Genomic DNA, 19001 nt, shown 5'->3' on the forward strand with positions numbered 1-19001 from the left:
TACGTAGGAGACTGATTGGATTATCCAGGTTAGAAGCGATGGTGGCTTGGGCCAGGGTGGTCACGGTGGTGCGGAAAGAAGTTATTGGAATCAAGATACTGCATTTCATTCATTGCAATGATTCACTGAACACAAATTATATGTTGGGCATTGTGCCCAGTATTGGGGAGAATCAACAAAAGAAGCTGCCATCTCTGTCCCTTGGTGTTTTCTAACAAACTGGTTCCATACTTTTGACATCAGAAAGGAGGGGATCCAAAGCTATGTCCCCCACATGTGTATGAGATCCAGGACCAGTTTTCACACTGTCTCTGAAGATCCGGGAGAGGATGACACTGTCTTAGTCACTTGGGCTGTCATAACAAAATATCTGGTGGCTTGAACAACAGAACCTTATTTCTCATAGCCCAGGAGGCTGGTAAGTCTAACATCAAGATACCACTGAATTGGTTCCTGGTGAGAGTTACCTTTCTGCTTGTGGAAGACCGACTTCTTGACTTCTCTCTAGTCCTCACATGACCTTTCTGCAGTGTGTGTGGAGAAAGTGCGGGATCTACCTCTCTTGTTCCTTATAATCCCATCACAAGGGCCTGCTTCATGACCTCATCTCACCCTGATTATTTCTGAAGGGTTCCACCTCCAAATACCATCATGTTGGGTGTTAGGGGCTTCAACATATGAATTTGGGGAGACACAAACATTTGGACAATAACAGACACCCATGACCTAGGATGACAGGAGAAGTGAACCAGTGACATGAACATGCACTACAAGTGGAGCTCACTACAGTGAGCACTGTACCAAGCAGGGCTGGGACTCAGGGAGGCATGAGGGAGGAGGCTTGGGCACAAAATCTCAGGGGGCGCTTATCTGAGGGTGTCAACCCTTCATTGCACAGCCCTGAGCGCCCCTTAATCTTGGGAGGGAAAAGTATTAACTCATGACAGTGACCTCTCCAACCTTTCCCCTGAGAAGCCTTTGAAGATTCTGCTGTAGGGCCCAGCTAGAGGTGCAAAGAACAAAGAGGTCCAGGCTGGGAAGAACCATGCAGACCCTCCAGTCTAACACCTTTCTACAGCTGATGAGGCTGGGGATCATAGAGCGTCAGGGACTTTGTTCAAGTCATTCAGGAAGCTCGTGGTGGAGTAGAGGTCTCCTGACCACCATGCTCAAGCTTGCTTTCTCCATCTCTTGAGAACAACTTCAGCAATCAAAATATTTTATCCTTGGTATGTAGGCCCCCGGCTCGGCCAATGCCTTCAGAAATCTTTTACAACATCTGAAGGTGGTATCAGCTCTGGCAGTGTTTTTTCAGGTCTGTCTCCAGGCTTATGATCCAATCCACCCATTCATGCAAATAAGTGTTTCCGTGCAGGACATCTGGGGCATGGCGAGTTCCTCGTCAGCTTCATTAACGTCTTTCTTTCACAAACATTGACTGAGACTCAAGGCTGAGTCAGTCACGACGAAGAGAAGCAGATGAGACACTGCCACCACCTCCATTTGCTCAAAACCAAGCTGCCCCCAGCGTGGGCTGTTTTGTTTTTGGAGAGGCAGTCAGAGGAAAAGGGGAAAAAAATGGAAGCACTGAAGTCAGGCAGACCTGGGTTAAAATCTTGGCTCTGCCTGAAAACTATCGGGGCGGTTGTGAGCAAATTGCTTAATTTTCCCCAAGCTTCAATTTCCTGCTCTCTTTTATCAAAGGAAAAGGTATTCACCTTTACTAGGTTATTGTGATGATTGTAATCAGTACAAAGTACCTGCTACATAATATGGCAAATATATGTGTTCAACAAATGAGAATTATTGAATCAGGGGCAAAAAGAACCCTCAGTGCTGACAACGCTTAACCCACAAGTCTTAATCATGATGGAACGGAAGGCGTGCTGACAGATTTCTGAGCAGAAGTGGCCTCCACAAAACTGGTTAAAACACATTGCTCCGCAATAGCACTAGCCTTTTCTGGTTGCTTGATGGGAGCCAGCCCATTACACCACACTGCCCTTTCTCTTCTCCTACACTGAGGGCAGCTTCCACTTCAATGCAGGTGATGAAAGGTCTCTGAGAAGTGTGTGTGTGTGTGTGTGTGTGTGTGTGTGTGTTGTCCCAGTCTTTTGGTTATTTTTTGTTAAATGGTCTTTTTAATTAAAATTCAATAGACGAGTTTCTACCAGACAACAGGGGTCAGGAGGTGTATGGATTTGATGCTGATCACACCGAGGCTGTCCCTCAGGACAGGGCATCCAGGAATTCAGGATGCTTCACACAAGTCAGGTGAGGTCAGTGGCTCACCCTGTACAGTATGAAGGGTCTGCTACAACCTTTCAAAAGGCCCGAAATGGACTTAATAGCAAAGCCTGACTCCCTAGTGAAGCCTGGTGCAGGCCACGTAGACACATGTTGCTTAATTTTAATGATTCATGAAGATTCTCCATCATATACCAGTAAATGTACCATAAAAATATTTTGTGAAAAAATGTGTGTCTTAGTATAATGGGAACCTGTGCTGTTCTGTAATTAAATCATTGTCAGAATGTGGGGGCTTTTTGGGGTACGGGGAGAGGGGCAGAGACTGGGGCTGGGATTGAGGGGTTGGCCTGGGGAAGGGGTGGCTGAAGGGTAGACCCTGAGGAAGGGTAAGGAAGGGATAGAGGCGTGGGGCCTGGAGAGGGATGGAGCCTGGGGAGAGGTAAAGGGGCGGGGCCTGGAGAGGGGTGGAGCCTGGGGAGAGGTAAAGGGGTAGGATCTGGGGAGGGGTAAGGGGGTGGGAAATGGGGAGGGATAAGGGGTGGAGCCTGGACAGTGGTAAAGGGGCGGGATCTGGAGAGGGGTAAAGGGGTAAAGGGGTGGGATCTGGGGAGAGGTAAAGGGGTGGATCCCATTAGGGGCAGAAGGGTAAGAGGGCGAGGTCTGGGGATGGATAAGGAGGCTGGGGCAGGGGTTAAGGGGCGGGGTCTGGGGATGGGTAAGGGAGAGGGCCTGGGGCAGCAGGTGAGGCAGGGGCTCAGGTGTGTGTGCCTGTGTGAGAATGGGACTAAGAGAGCAAATAGATGGGAAGTGACGGTAAAGGAGGGGAATGCAGAAAAATCCAGATAAAGAGGAAGAAAAGTAGGGGGAGTGGAATTACCAGGATGTGACTGTGTTCTCTGCTCTAGGCACCTTTACTTTCCATATCTTATGTAATCATTACATTAACCCTCGAAGTAGGCAGCCTGCCCTTGTTTCGTCTCTTTTGTGGACAAAGTGGGTCTGGGGACTTACCTTGCGCCTGTCTGACCTACCCTCAAGTTCCTTTCACTGTTGAGGGCTACAGAGGAACGAGGCTTACAGGAGGGTGTGCAGTGAGGAACGAAGAGGTGCACAATGAGAGAACGGCACACACAGAAAACACAGAGACCAAAGAGGGAAACTGAGGCAGGAGCAAACGCACAAAGACTGAAACACAGAAAGGGTGACGGAGAAGAGAAGAGAGAACTGTCGCCCAGAAGAGAGCCCAGAAGGAGGGGGAGAGGAAGACCATGAATATGGATATAATCAGAAATGGGATTAGCAAAGTGGAACTTAGCTGGGTTCAGCTGAACATACACATTATGTAAAATGGTATCATATTCCAGATGGAAGTGCTGCAGATGACAGTTCTCCAGTTTCCCAGGGAAGCTATAGCTGTGACCCTGCCCATCTGCCTCGAGCTGAGGCTGAGGTCACTCTGAGGAAGAGCCCCCTCTGCCACATGCTGCCCACCGGTTCTCTTTGTTTTCCCCCAAGTCCTCACCAGCTGGAGACAAAGGCTCCATCCTTGGGGTGTCCGGACCCCCTTACCTCAGGGCGTGGATGGCTGGCTCAGAACACATCCCTGTGTGTGGCCCATTGTACTCCGTGCACATCTGGAAAATCATCATTCTTTCTCGCTTTAATTTTATAAATGAGATTTGATTTTAAGCTCGCAAAGATAGCTGGTGCTTGAAAAAAGAACCATCAGTGCATCTCTTTTGTAGAGTGAAGAACTCTTTTGCAAAATGAATAATTACCCTCTGCTTAATCTATTTTGTGTATTTCACTTTGCCGGTTCAGGTTTTGTGCAAGTGGGGGAACAACTGCATTATTAATCATCCTGCGTCCTGAACAGAATAGTGTATATTTTATCCTTACCGCATCCTTGTGAATAGGACAGAACAGGACTTATGTTCCCCGTCTTCCGGGTAAGAAAGATGAGGCTCAGAGAGATGGAGGATCTTGAGCGAGGCCACCCACCCATCAGCTAGTGGAGAAGCAGAGCCCCAGGGGCCCCTCTCGTCTACATCCTGGCACACTCCGGTGGAGGCGCGGTAGGCGGCCCGGTAGAGCCACCACCGTGGGTCATTTTGAGTGACGTGCAGGATGGCGCTGAGCCATCTTACCTGGGGCAGGGTGAGGGGAGCTCTGGCTCCGGAGGCGAGCAGAATGGGATTCGAATCCTGATCCTGTTTCTTTCTTTCTGTGCAAACTGGAGGCCAGTTGTTTAACCCCCCGGGGGCTTCAGTTTCCTCATCTGTAAAATCAGGACGTTAGCCCCTGCTTCACACAGTGGCTGGGTGGACAAAAGGTGAGAAAGTAGATCAAACATGGCATGCTTAACGGGATCCGTGAGCCGCTCTTAGCCTTTTCTTCCCTTTTGCCAAATTACAGCCAAGGGGTCCGAGTGAGAGCCACGGGCAGGAAAGAACATGAAGGCAGCCAATTTCCCTGTAATGATCATCGTAAAAGCAGGCTGTGTTATGGAGCCCATATGGGGACAGAGCATTCTGGACGCTGTTCAGTGATGGGGGAGGCCTCATCAACCTTGTGGAACTGAGGGGATAGGGTCTTGGCCAGAGACAGGAAACTGCAAAGTCATGGAGCCTCTGGGTGACAAACGCAGAGCTCAAACCCTGTCCTCACCCCAGTACCTGGGGTACCTTCTCTGCTTTAAACATCCTCTCTCCATGCACGATGCTTGGATCCAGCGTCTGGACAGGACTGTCTTTGTAGAGGGGATATGGGGTTTCCAGGAGTTTCCGGACACCTGCAGAATAAGGGGAGGGTTTCCTCCGTGCCTGCTGTGCCCTCTGGTTCTGCTGATTGGAGAAGCCAAAGGGCCCCTATTTCTCACTGTGCTATGACCTTCCTCTGCTCCCACCCTTTCCTCTGCCTGGCAAATTCCTCTACCCCCGTGGGAGAGAGGCGGGACTCTAGCCTGGGGCCAGCGGCCCTGTCTCTGGATTGCAGCCCTGGCCTTGGCACCCTTCAGTTTGTGACATCACGCCACAACCCCTCGGGGCCTCAGTCTCCTCATCTGTACCATGGAGCTGAAACTAGAACCTGCCCGTAGACTTGTTGTGAGGGCCACATGCGCTACATTACAGTGTCCCCTCTTATGATTATCCCTCCTCTTCACTGGCACCTCTGGGACCTTGGGGCTAAGTCTGATGCCCTTTCCCGTGACCCTGCAGCTCTCTGCACACGCTCCCCTCCCCAGCCCCAATCACACCTGTGGCAGCATGTATTTTCTTCTCAGTGTTACCTGAGTGTCAGCTGCTGGTGGTAGAGAATCGGATGGATTCTTCTTGCGCCACGATCCCGCCGGTGCTGGGTGCAGAGGAAGGGCACTACTGAGGAATGGTCAGAAGTAAGATCTGACAGAACATGGAAGACTCCTAACTCTGGGAAATGAACTAGGGGTGGTGGAAGGGGAGGAGGGGAGGAGGGGAGGAGGGCAGGGGGTGGGGGGGACTGGGTGGCGGGCACTGAGGTGGGCACTTGATGGGATGAGCACTGGGTGTTATTCTGTATGTGGGCAAATTGAACACCAATAAAAAATAAATTTATTAGTAAAAAAAAAAAAAAGTAAGATCTGGGCCAGAGATGAGGCAGGAGCCATGTGGGGAGGGGAAAGGGAAGAAAGAACCAACCTCTGCAGCAGGAAGCCCGGTGAGGGGCTGCGGCCCTGAGGGGCTGGGGGAGCAAGCCAGAGAGGAAGTAGGGCCTGGGGGAGGGGGAGCCCAGTGACCCCAGCAGCAATGACAGCAACTCACACTTCCCTGAGGCCATCTGCATGCACCTCTGGTGACATGGTAATTGGGTTGCTGTTGTTTGGTTTTATTTTATTTTAAGAGAGGGAGTGCATGCGGGGAGGAGGAGGGAAGGGCAGAGGGAGAGAGGATCCAGGCAGATCCACGCTGAGCGCAGAGCCTGACGTGGGGCTTGGTTTCATGACCCTGAGATCATGACCTGAGCTGAAATCAGGAGTCAGAGGCTTAACCCACTGCGCCACCCAGGCGCCCCATGATCTTGTGTAATATATCCCTGCCAGTCCTTGTGACAGTTTTAAGAATTGGGGTTAAGATGTCCATTTCCTGGACACCTGGGGGGCTCGGTGGTGAGCATCTGCCTTTGGCTCAGGTCATGATCCCGGGATTCTGGGATCGAGTCCCACGTTGGGCTCCCCGCAGGGAGCCTGCTTCTCCCTCTGCCTGTGTCTCTGCCTCTCTCCATGTGTCTCTCATGAATAAATAAATAAAACCTTAAAAAAAAAAAAAAGATGTGTGTTTCCTGATGAGAAAACTGAGGCCCAGAGTAGTGCAGCAGCCAGTGGAGGCCACTAGGTCCCTGCGAAGCAAGAGGAGGCTTCAGCCCCCCGTGGCCTTAATTCCCATGGGGCTGCTGATTTCCCTCGCTGCATGTGTTCCCCTTGCCCCAGCCCCTCGGGGCCCCCCTTCAGGTGACTTGGGGCGGCGGGGGGCAGTGGGGGAGGGCAAGGCCTGCTCGGGCGACCATGTGAGGAGTCACGACCCTCCTGGGGCCTGGGACCGGCTACCTCTGGTCTGATCCCGCGGCTGGTGAGGTTGCCTCAGCCCCTCCATCCTCACTGCCGTAATTTTAATGGATCTCTTCCCCTCGTGCTCTCCTCCTAGACATGATGTGCAGACAGTCGTGCACGGGGCGCACTCAGGGACGGCTGTGGCCTGGACACAGGGCCCGCCCTGGGCAAGACCCTGAGGTGGGCGCTCAGGCGAGGCCTGTCGCCGGCCCTCAGCGCCCAGTCCATTCCCCATGGCTGAGTCCGTGCCTGTAGCCCCCGGTGGCCTTGATGAAGGACTCTGATCTCCGTCAGGCCTGACCGCCAGCCTGGGCCACCAGGACCCTTTGGCCTCTGTTGTATTTTTTTTTTTTTGTTTTTTTTTTTTTTTTTGGTTTTCTTCTTCTTCCTCTTGGCCTCAGAGGCATGAGGGTGAATGGTGTTGAGGGGCCTGCAGCCATCACGCGGACATCCAGATGTGTCTCAGGTGCTTCTGGATGAACAAGGAGGAAACGTGTCACTGCAACAGTGTAAGGAACAAAGGGACAGCAGAGGCACCCTTGCGAGGTTGCTTGGATGTCATCCAGACCAACCTTCTCAGGGCACAGATAGGGAGACTGAGTCCCAGGGAGGGAGGGGCCCTGCCCTGGGTCACACAGCACAGTTGGCTGAGCAGAATTCTAGAGAAGTCTTCCTCACTTTCTGAAGATCCCCGTCCTTCCTCTTGTTACTTGGCTGCACTCAGGCCTCCCCCCCTCCGTCCCTAGGGAAACACTGACTTCAAGAGACAAGACCTGCGTGTGTTAAAAGAAGAATCAAGGACTGGGATTTGAACAGAGCTTGGAAGGGTGTTTGGGGATCTCTGTGTATTAGCTGCTCATCTTCCTGCACAGGAAGACGGCAGCCTAGAAAAGCAGAAAGATTTGCACAAGGTTGCAGAGGAGTCATCGTTGTGAAATACATTCCCTGAGGATGCTGCTTGCATTCAGAACTGCCCAGATGAGCTCATACTTTTACTAAATACCATTTTGCCGCTTAATTTTCTCTTTGCCTCCTACTCGCTCTCAACCTCTGGTCTCTCCTCTGCTGAACATCACTCTCTCCGAGTCTCAGGCTCTGTTCTTCTCAAGGAGTGGGATCAGGACAGACCTGCTGCAAGAAGCAGACCCGGGTCTGCAGGTGGGTCCCAGATGGCCCTGTTATGATCAGTAAACCTAAGAGGAGGTTAGGGCAGGAAAGGTACAAACAAGGGAGGGAGAGCCATTGAGAAGGCTGGGACGGTTGGCTGGGGCCCAGTCATGAAGGGCTTTGGATGTTAGACTCTGTCCTGAGAGCAGCAGGGAGCCACTGAGAATTTGAGGAATGAGCCATGGGTGTAGCTGCTCTTTGAAAAGATAACTGGCCATCACTCAGATTGATGGAAGGACACTGAAAGCTCAACACCAGTGACGAAACTTTTTCAGCAGTGTTTTTCCAACAGTGTTGAAGGCCTTCCCTGGGGCACTGATAGTAGGAAAGATGGGAAGGGATGGGTCTGAGTGACAACAAAGATGTAGAATCAGTGGGATTGAGGTGCCATTTGGATGTTGAGGGTGAAAAAATGGAGTCAGGTCAGAATTTTCTAGGGTTTCCATTTTAGGAAGAAAGTGGGACCATTATTTATAGAAGGGGGAAATGCACGTTGGAGGTGCATCAGCCTTTGTTACACCAAGGCTGCATAACGGACAACCACAATGTTTTATTGTCAACAACTAGAAAGCATTTTCCCCTTTGTTACACAGTTGGATGGACCAGTCTAGCCAGGACTCAGTTGCACTTGTCTCTCAGCTCTGGCTGCATCCAGTTCTGTTCCACATCCCCTGCATCCTCCTTGGACCAGCCACTTCTTAGAGCATGGTTTTCTCATGGCAAGAGAACAAGCCCAGCCAAGCAGCACATTTCAAACCTTGGTTCACATCACGCCTGTGATCATCCCATTGGTCAAAGCAGGTAACACACTAAGCCTGCAGACGCAGGCTAGGGAAGAAATCTCACTCTTCCCACAGTCAGCCGTGGCAAGGTTGTGTGGGGTCCTCCTGTAGGAAGTGAGGACTCCAGTCATTCATTCTACCACAGGGCACATTTTCCTTCACCCCGGTCTCCTATGCTCATGCCATTTTCCACAGTCTCTTAAAGCACAGCCTCAGAGAACCATCACATAGCTTGGCAAGTCTCAGAAAGAGACTGGGCTTGGATATCCAGAACCCTGGGCAACCTACCCACCCTCTCCAGGCCTCAGCTTCATAGTACTCACAGTGGAACCAATAACATCATCCTGCCAGTATCATCATATGTACCAAAAATCATTTGAGTAAGATCAGAACGTAGTAGATGCCCAATTAGAAGGTACTGTGCTTCCCCTGTGGGTTATCCCTGCTAGCAGGAACTCAACCTCCATTACATAGGTATTATGAATTTACTCTAATCCACACATAAAATATTTACATTTGAACAGGAGCTCTTTGAAAGAGTGATTTTAATCTTTAGTTATAGTCAGATTTTAGAAATCAGCCCGATGCTAATTTTGGTGTGGGTGAACTGGAGATTCCTCTTCTTCCAAATGCTTATCATCTAGCAACTGATAATTGTCACATTATGGGTGGTTGTCCTTAGCTCCTGTCCTGGTGGTCGTGTCTGTTGTTATGATGTTTGTGACTATGTGAAGGAGCATGAGATTTGAAGACCTGAGTCTGTGACCTTGAATGAATGACTAGTTTGCATCTGAGCTTTTGTTTCAGACTAGTAGTCTCTTCCACCTGGTACTGGTCATGGGTATGACCTCTGAGATGACATGCAGTGACATATGGCAAGCGTCTTCACCACTCCTGCCACAGAGCAGGCTCCCAGTGAGGTCATGCTCAGCCCATACCTCTCCTACCATGCTCCTGGCCCTGAGCTGGGCCCCAATGACACAGAGATGGACATGAAGAAGCCCAAGGTGGCCCACTCAGAGTCAGAACAAGAAAGGATGCCTTACACACTTACTGCTCTGAGGGCCCAGGGAGATTTTTTTCCAAGCTACAGTGACAAGAAGAATAAGAAAATGAACAGCAGCCAGTGTCCCTGGCCTGCGATGATAAGTGATGACTGAGTCGGAAGCAAGTGAAAATGGAATCGTAAGAGGATGACAAGGTGGGAGGTGGGGAGCTGGACAGCAGGCAGGCTTGGGAAGAAGGATTTGCACTTATCTAGCTGTTGTGGGCAGGTGATGAGCTTCTCTGAGCTGTGGGGGACGGGGAGGGAGGGTGGCAGCCTCTGGCTGATGCTCTCCTCCATGCTCCTGTGTCCTTCAGTAGGAGGAGCAAAGACAAAGGTGACAAGTGTTGCTGGTTCTGGGAATATGGTGACCAGCTTTGGAGATTATTTCATTCAGGTTGCCCCAAATATACAGATAAAGAAACTGAGATCCCCTTGGCTTTGCAGAGAGCCTACCTTGAAATTGCAACCATCCTTCATCTACAAAGCACTTTTTCTTTCCACTAAAACAATTAATGAAATTGGCCCCACCTCTCCAGGAGCAATAATTACAAAAACTCAAACATCCATGATACTTTCAGCAAGAAGAAATGTGCCAAAGCCTCTACTGCAGACTTTTCAAAGACATCACAGATCTTTCTAGCAGATAGGTGATATCAGCGCTGTTACAGATTAGAAAATAGGTGCAGAGAGGTGAAGCCACTTGATCAAATTTGTGCAGACTCTAAGTGCCAGGTCCAGGATTTGAATCCAAAGCAAGATGATTCCAGGGCAAGTGCTCTGAACTACTTTCTCTGCCTGCTGGTCTTACATGATTAACATGAAGACAATGTCCACTCTGAAGTCATTTGGAAGAATCCACACAAGCTAAACTCAAGATGGCTCATAATTGAGGCATTCTGTTGTTTTCACCCAAGGTTTTATGGAGTGGGAATGTATGTCACATAAAATGAGAACTGAATGAATGGGACCTAGGAGACATGAAGGGTAAATATTTTAAAGCCAGTGCAACTCATCTATAGCTGATAATAGAGAGTTTTAGTAACTAGCACGATGAAAATCCACCTAAGTGAATTCTCTTATGGGAACGACTTTAATGAAGAGATTAAGCCCTTTTTAAGGTCTGCATTATCAGTCACATAAATGCGTATTTTAAATCTGTTAAAGGTATCTCAGATTCATGATATTAAAAAATAATCCCTTTTTATAAATGTAATAGATTCTCATTATAGGAAGTGCAGAGATGTCAGAGGAATACAGAGGGGAAAAAATCCTAGAAAATGTTGCCAAGTGTACTGAAGCATTGAGATCACCCATGCAGTGGGAAGGATGCCACAGTAGCGGCCAAGAACCCTGGGTCCTAATCCCTACTGGGCCCGAGGCTAGTCTAGTGATTTGACCAAATGTCTTCACTCTTGACGTTGCACTTTCCCTTCTGAGAAATGAAGCTGAGAAGATGTGACCGAGATGATCTTTAAGAGCTGTTTCTGCTCTGTTATGAAATAGGATTCTATTTTAGACATTTCATCAACACTCGTGTTTATACTCTCCATTTCCTTGGCAAATACCTGTCCTGGTTATAAGAAAGTTTATTCTAGTCCTCAGCAGAACTACCATTTTCTAAATGAATTCAGCCTGAATTCATGATAACTATAATATATTTATGTATTAACTCATTCATTCATTTATTCAGCCAATGAGTGGCCTACCCTTCATCAGACTTATAGTAGTTACTGGCATGTGGAGAGGATTATAAAAAGATTTCTGTGATCAAGAAGCTCCCAGCTTTGTGGGAAGAAGTCAAATTAAAAAAAAAAAAAAAGGTTTCTTTATCACATTGGCATAGACATTACTATTGTAAAATATACCTCCTCATTTATTTATGTACCAGGCAGCTCAGCAGATGCTGGGTGCAGCAGTGAGCAAGATGGGTGTGGTCCCTTCGCTCAAGGAAGTTCTTTGTGACAGGAGTAAGGGGACACAGGTGATCGTGGTCAGCACGTGGAAACCAAGTAAACCTGTGTCTCTGGAGAGCTGTCCTTTGATACCCTGGCTGCTCTGGGTATGCAGAAGCAGGGTTGAGGAAAGGACTCACAGAAGGAAGGGGTTAATACTCAGGTCCGGCTGTCAAAAGCTTGCATCTTGCAAGAAGAAAATGCTTGGTTGCAAAGAGTAGAGAGTTAGCTGAGCCAGCAAAAAATAGGAAATCGGAGTCAATAAAGCCAATAGCCATGGCATTGATGGAAGTCTTCCTGGAGACACCCAGCCCAACTGCTGAGAGTGATCACAGCTCACGCTCAAACAGTGTCCAGAAAGCAAGAATTTAGGGCTTCAGAAAGGCAGCATAAATGACTGACTCTCATCAGCACTCAGAATTGATGACCTTCTCCTCCCAACTTTCCATTGTGCAGATTGGGAAATTAAGGTCCAGCAAGAAGAAATTACGTATCCAGTGTGTCTAACGTTATATTCCAGTGTGTATCATAATGGTGGGCTGTCTTGGAATGGAAAGGAAAGAGGAAGAAATTTCTTGAGTATCCACTCCTTAGGTCTTCCTTGAGCCATGAGCCTTACCCTTCACTACTTCAATTTATTCTCACAGTCAGCTCTGTGAGGTTGACATACTATCATTTCCATTCTGTGGATGAGAAAACTGAGACCCACAAAGGTGGAGTGACTTCCCCAAGACCACACATCCAAGGAGAGAGAAAGTGAGGATTGGAATTTAGACCGCTCTGCCTCCAACCATCTCCGCCCCCCGCCACTCCCACTTCCTGTTCTCTAGGCAGCCTTTTAGGGGTCTCGGGGTGGATGCTTCTCCTTCGCAAAATACATATTTGTTGTATGAGTGTCAGTAATTAAGGTCTGTCCTGAGAAATGGGAAACTTGCCTGGTAAGCACATGGGAAAGAAACACAACAGACAGCAGCCCCCCTTTTTCTGTGTGGATTCTCATTCTCACTAATATTCCCAAGAGGAGGGAGAGGAGTCAGTGGACCTGTGCCCTTTCCTGCAGAGTCACAGATTGATTGGAGAAATCCGAGCCCACGCTGTGCTCTTTCCCTGAAAAAGAAAGGCCCTCCCTTCCCGTGGCTTCCTGCCCTCTCCAGCCTGGCTTCCTGTCCCTCCGCGGGAGGCAGCCATACACTTCTCCCATTATGAATCATGAGGTGTGTGGTTGTGGCAGATCATAAATCAGTCCTGGGAGCCTCGGGGACAAATGCCAGGACTTTTAATATTTAATATTAGACGTATTTAAAGTGGTGAATATTTCATGATGGGACTGTCGCATTTTAACACATCATTAGTGCCTCCTACCCCTCCCCATTTTGGTAAATTATTCTCATCCAAATCTCAAGGATCTCAGCCCTCCATTCTCCTCACCTCCGGCAATAGTCAGCTCATTAGGTTGCACACATTCGTCGGAAGACTGGAACTTGCTATTGGAGAGGAGAGTTATGGAGAACATTCCTGCCTGCAAGCAGCCTCCTCCTATTTACCAGGTATCCAGAGAAGAAGGAAAGTACATCACTCTCCCTCTCTCTTCTTTTGGCAATCTTATTCTGAATATTTTTAATACTATCTCTGACACATAATCCTTTACTCTTTCTTCTGTCTTACTACCATTTCAGTTCAACCAACATTTATCAAGCCTCAGCTCTTTGCTAGATACTTGCTAATGCTGGGGTTACAGAGATTAAGCACCATTATAATGTTTAAAACAAATTAGAGAGGTTTTTTTTTTTTTTTCAACACCCAGAATGCTTTGTATGAGGTCAAATGTATAACATCTTTAGTGAATCAGTGAAAACAATTGTTGTTTGATGAATATAAACGTTTTGAAGTCGGGAGTTATGGGTGATAGTTGTAGAACCTGTCTTGCCCTAATATATATTCCCTGCTGTGTTTTGTTTTTGTAGCACAAAGTTGAAAAAAAAGACTTGATTCACAACATCTGTAATTGTAAAAAGCATGGGCTTGTTGGCACTTTGGCTCCCAGTCTCCATCTCTTCCTCAATGAAACAGAGATGACAGGAGAAGGTGTTTTTATGGGCTTGGTGGTGGTTGTTGGTTTTCAATGAATTTTGCATAAAATGTGTTTACCTGCCAACTGGACCGAATGTAACTGTGCTCTCCTGTGTCTGAAATTCTAGTATGTAACATCTGAACGTTTAACCTTCATTTTCTTTTTACTATTAATGAGATTTAGAAATAAAAGTTTTTAGGGGAAATTAAAATCTAAAAGTTGCAAATATCCTAAATCTCTGCCATTGAATTATACATTTCCGGGAAACATGGTTCGAAAACTCTCTCAGGTCAGGCTAATCAGAATCACTGTAGGATTGAAGAGCTGCAGGTTCATCTGTGTGTGTGTGTGAGAGAGAGAAGAGTATATCAGTATGATCATCTGAGGATGAGGAAGAAGGCAACCTGATGCCCATAGTCTAGAAATTTATGAGCTATAACAGATAATTATTCATTCAGCTCACCGTATTGAGCACCTGGTCTGTTCTAGGCAGGGGGCTAAGGCAGGGCAGTTCCTATGAGCATCTTCCAAGGTGTGGTCCATAGCACAGTAATCTCATGACCTGTGCCACCAGCAAGCTTCTCAGGATGAAATAGGATTTGGGAAAACTGTTTAGGTATCACTTTCATGAAGAACCACACACACTTGCTCTACAGATAGTCTAGTGTTTCCCATTCATTTTATTTTATAGAATCTATGGTAAGGCATCTGTGAACATTCCACAAATACACCTTAGGAAAAACCAATAACAAATTGAACCTTATTCACTAATATCTTAAGGAGTGTACAGTGGAGCAGAACTGATAACTGAAGAGAGGAGGACAGAGAGCTTTGGAAAAACTCTTACTAGATTCTGAACTCTGAAGATATACAAGGAAACTAGACATGTGCTCCTGCCCAAAGTGAGCTTGGGCCAAAGGGAGAAGATGCTAAAGGCAATGTGGGATACTAGCAAGCATTCATGCAACCAGACATAAGATATGGCCAAAATAAAATGATGTATGGATACCTGGGTGGATGGATGGATGGATGGATGGATGGATAGAGAGGAAAAGGGTAGGAGGAGAAAAGGGGAGAGGGAAGAAGAGGAAAGGAAAACAAACTAAGACAAACAACAATAACAACAAAACAAAATAAAATCCAGAAATGATAAATGAAAACAAATTATCCAGAAGGGGAAATCAAAGGTATCTTGGGAGGGTGACATTTGATTTGAGACTTATGGATGAACATGAGTTGTTCATTCAAGTGGAGAGAATCCCAATGTCTGATTATAAGCAATGCAAATGTACTTTATCATAAGTTAAATATTTGAAGATGGGACCTCCCTCTGTTGCCACCAGGTCACTTCCTGTTTCCCTCATTAACCCATGGGCCCCATCAGTGTCCTATCTCTGCATCCTCGCGTGAGGCCGAGAATCTGGCTGGGAGTATGGTCAGGAATTATTGAATAAGTGAGCAGATGAACAAATGAATAAACTCTTTATTAACCACCATGGTGGGTAGACCAGAACATGCTCTTTCCCTGGGCCTTTTCTAAAACCAGGCAGCCCACTGAGAAAACAAGGATGCCAGAGGAGAAGGCTGTTTGGGGCAGATAGTATTTCACAAGACTCCTTTTTCTTTTTTGCTTTCAGGAGAGTGCAGCTGTCATGAAGGCTATGCCCCCGACCCGGTTCATAGACACCTGTGTGTGCGCAGTGACTGGGGACAGAGTGAAGGGTGAGTGGCAAAGGACATCATGGCAGGGACAGTGGAGGGCCATCCCCACCTCCTCTGCTCTGTTACTACAGGCCCCAGAACCACTCCACAGAGAGGAGTCTTCTCTACAACAGTTGTGTTCTTATAAAACTCGATGGGTACTGAATCCCATTTCCCACTGAATAACATTTTTGTATTAAAGGTACATGATTGATGAATCGTCTAGAGAGCAAAGGCTCAAATTTAACTCCCTCTCCCAAACTGTAAGTAATCATTGAACACTTCCTTAATCGGACTGATAAAGAAAGAAAATCAGGTTCTGGTCCATAAACTCCAGAACGGACAAGTGGTCATTAAAGTGCTGAGCCCTTTTGTGAAATGGAGACATTCTCTTATAAACAGTCTTACCCAGTACATGGGTTTGAACAACATGAGTTTAAACCACACGGGTCCACTTACATGTGGATTTTTTTTTTCAATAAATACAGTACAGGACTGTTTGTGTATTTTCTTTATGATTTTCTTAACATTTTCTTTTCTCTAAGCCTACATTATTGTAACAATAAAGCATATGATACATATAACCTATAAAATATGTGTTAATCAACGGATTGTGTTACCGGTAAGCCTTCCAGTCAACAGTAGACTATTAGTGAGGTGTTTGGCTGGCGCATTCAGTAGAGAGTGCAACTCCATCCTGGGATCATGGCTGTGGGCATGGAGCCTACTTATTAAAAAAAAAAAAAAAAAAGAAGAAGAAGAACAACAACAACAACAAACAACAAAATAAAACAGTAGACTATTAGAGTTTGGGGGAATCAGAAGCTACAGGCAGATTTTGGACTGTGTGGGGGTGCCAGTGCCCCTAAACCCCCAGTGTTGTTTAAGGATCAACTATAATTATTCTGTGAAATTTGTCTGTAAAGCTACTTTTAAGCAGTGTGCACTTGTGAATCCCACCTGCCTCTGACTAATATCATCTCCTATCCCCTTTCTTTCCCTCCCTCCATTCTTCCCACAGACCTTGGCCGTACACTACACTTGAGAGAGGTTATGACCTAGTAACGGGAGAGCAAGCTCCTGAAAAGATCCTCAGGTGAGTTGACAGTCTTGTTGGGGTATGATGTTGGGAATCAGAGGAGGGCCGAGGGAGGAAGTCATGCATTCTTAGTTAGTAGGGCCTGTGAACCTTTAGGGTCTGCTGACTATAGAGAAACCCTCATTGGCATGAATGTACCATCATGGCCCAGGTTGCTATGGGAATCGAATTCCCATTTGTCTGGCATCTAGACCTACAGACTCAGATATTTTAAATGGGCAAGACATTGCTGATTATCTAGTCCAGTGCTTTAAAAATATTCTGAAGCCAGAGAACCTCTTCATGCCACCTCCACGAAATCTTGTGTGAAACTTCAATACTTCAGCTGAGAAAGACATACAGCAAATTAAGTGGCAGAACTGGGAATCAGATTTTGGTTCAAATTGATTCAGAGTCCATGCTCTTCACCTTTGTGCAGACGGCCCCTGCTGACTTAGCAGTCGCTTCTGGAACTCCTGCTGGCTCTCAGGACTGCCAGGGAAAGTAAAGCTGAAATCACCCCTGTCCTCACAGAGCCCACTGTTCATTGGGAGTCAGGACAGGTGGGCAGGAAAAGAAAACTAGCAACACAGAGCAATGCATGGGCTAAGTGATTAATACGTTTAAGAGATGGCCATCCAGGTCTGGGCAAGCTTGGTCAGAATGGCACCTTAGAGAATGCAGCGGGCCTCAGCTGAGTGGAGGAAGTAAGAAATGGTCCTAGAAGGGGTGGCAGGAGGGGCCCCTATTTGCTATTTTCTCTCTGCTTCCCAGGGAGTTCCCCAATGGAAACTCTTACATTGCAGGTCTACTTTCAGCTTGGGCCAAGGACTCTGGCTTCCGGTCAGCAAAAGCTTTGTGGTTCCGCCTGTGGAGCTGTCCATCAACCCCCTGGCTAGCTGCAAGACGGACGTGCTCGTCACGGAAGACCCTGCCGATGTCAGGTAGGGAAGTCAACCCCGGTGTCCTGTACCAAGGACTCTTCAGCACACTGCAAACCCCTCTGTTTGAGGATCCCAGAGACTGGTGCAAAGAAGTAGTCTTCATATTGTTGAAGTAGGCACCTGCCCAGTAGGTGATGTGAAGAACACTGTCCAATAGGCCATGCTCCACACTCCTAGAAGTGTGCTCCTGTGGTGGGCCTCAGTGCCTTATATTTCAACATTATTGTACTCCTTCTGGTTTTATATAAAATATGAGGGAGGCTAACCCATTATCTGGCTCATCCTGGGATTATTAACGATTATGTCTTATGAGAGAACATCACTTAATAGTATACTGCAGAATCATGAAGGTGAAAGATTTGAGAATGAGATGCTTTCTATTTCATGACTGTGGTATTGGGAGCAGACTTTGGGCTAATCCATAGGTTCTTGATGTCCAGGTCAAATTTATTGGTTCTTTATTCATGAAAGGATAGAGACTACATCTTTTCTTTCATGCTTTGCACCTTGTAGTTAACTTCATTATAGACTCACCCTACTGTGTTGTAATTAGTTGCTTACATATCATTCTGTCCCATTATGTGGTGAATCTCTCAAGGTCAAAGAAAATAACTTATTTAGCTTTCTAATCTCCAGCTCCCAGTACATATTGGACAACTACTAGATGTTTATTGATTTAATTAAACCGGTGGTCTTAGATCTGATCCCATCACTATTCTGGAGCTTTTTAGAGGAGGCAGTTTTTGTTTTTGTTTTGTTTTCCCCTACAATTTGATTAAGGGAAGCATTTCAGAAATGTCAATGTTACTAAAAATGGTCCCTGACTTTACTTTTTTTTTTGAGAGAAAGAGAAAGAGAGAGAGAGAGTGCGAGCGTGCGGGCGTGCATAACCGAGGGTGGGGACGGCAGGGGTGGAGAGAGAAAATCTTAAGTGGACTCCATGCCCAGCGTGAAGCTAGACATGGGGCTCGAACTCATAACCCTGAGATCATGACCTGAGCCAAAAATCAATAGTCAGACGCTTAACCAACTGAGCCACCAAGGCACCCCTCTGATTTTACTTTAAAAAAACAGATTTTATTTATTTGCTTATGAATGACACAGAGAGAGACAGAGATACAGGCAGAGGGAGAAGCAGGCTCCATGCAGGGAGCTCGATGTGGGACTCGATCCCGGGTCTCCAGGATCACACCCTGGGCCAAAGGCAGATGCTAAACCACTGAGCCACCCAGACGTCCCTGATTTTACTTTTGAAACGGACTCATACACAGCTTGTTTGCTCCTACATAGGGGCTCAGAATCACACCTTACCACCCCAGCTCTTTGTAATTATCATTCTACTGCTGCATAGCTGGCTTTGGGCCATTTTGAATCAAGTTGTTATCAATATGTCTGTGGCATCTTGATAGGAAGCTTTCAAACC

At 47.1% G+C, this 19001-nt stretch overlaps 1 protein-coding gene across 5 annotated transcripts in view; it reads left to right on the plus strand.

Annotated features, from left to right (window-relative positions):
• ASTN2 (astrotactin 2) overlaps nucleotides 1-19001 on the plus strand; it is an 854920-nt gene that overhangs the window by 388954 nt on the left and 446965 nt on the right. For 3 of the 5 annotated variants that reach the window (XM_072727526.1, XM_072727524.1, XM_072727522.1), the window contains 3 exons: nucleotides 15493-15577; nucleotides 16578-16652; nucleotides 17441-17578. In XM_072727526.1, coding sequence (XP_072583627.1) covers nucleotides 15493-15577; nucleotides 16578-16652; nucleotides 17441-17578 — 298 coding nt within the window. The remainder of the gene's footprint in view (nucleotides 1-15492; nucleotides 15578-16577; nucleotides 16653-17440; nucleotides 17579-19001) is intronic. The other 2 variants (XM_072727523.1, XM_072727525.1) reach the window with 1 other exon arrangement.

The sequence above is a fragment of the Vulpes vulpes genome, chromosome 12 (assembly GCF_048418805.1).
Source record: "Vulpes vulpes isolate BD-2025 chromosome 12, VulVul3, whole genome shotgun sequence".
NCBI lineage: Eukaryota > Metazoa > Chordata > Mammalia > Carnivora > Canidae > Vulpes > Vulpes vulpes.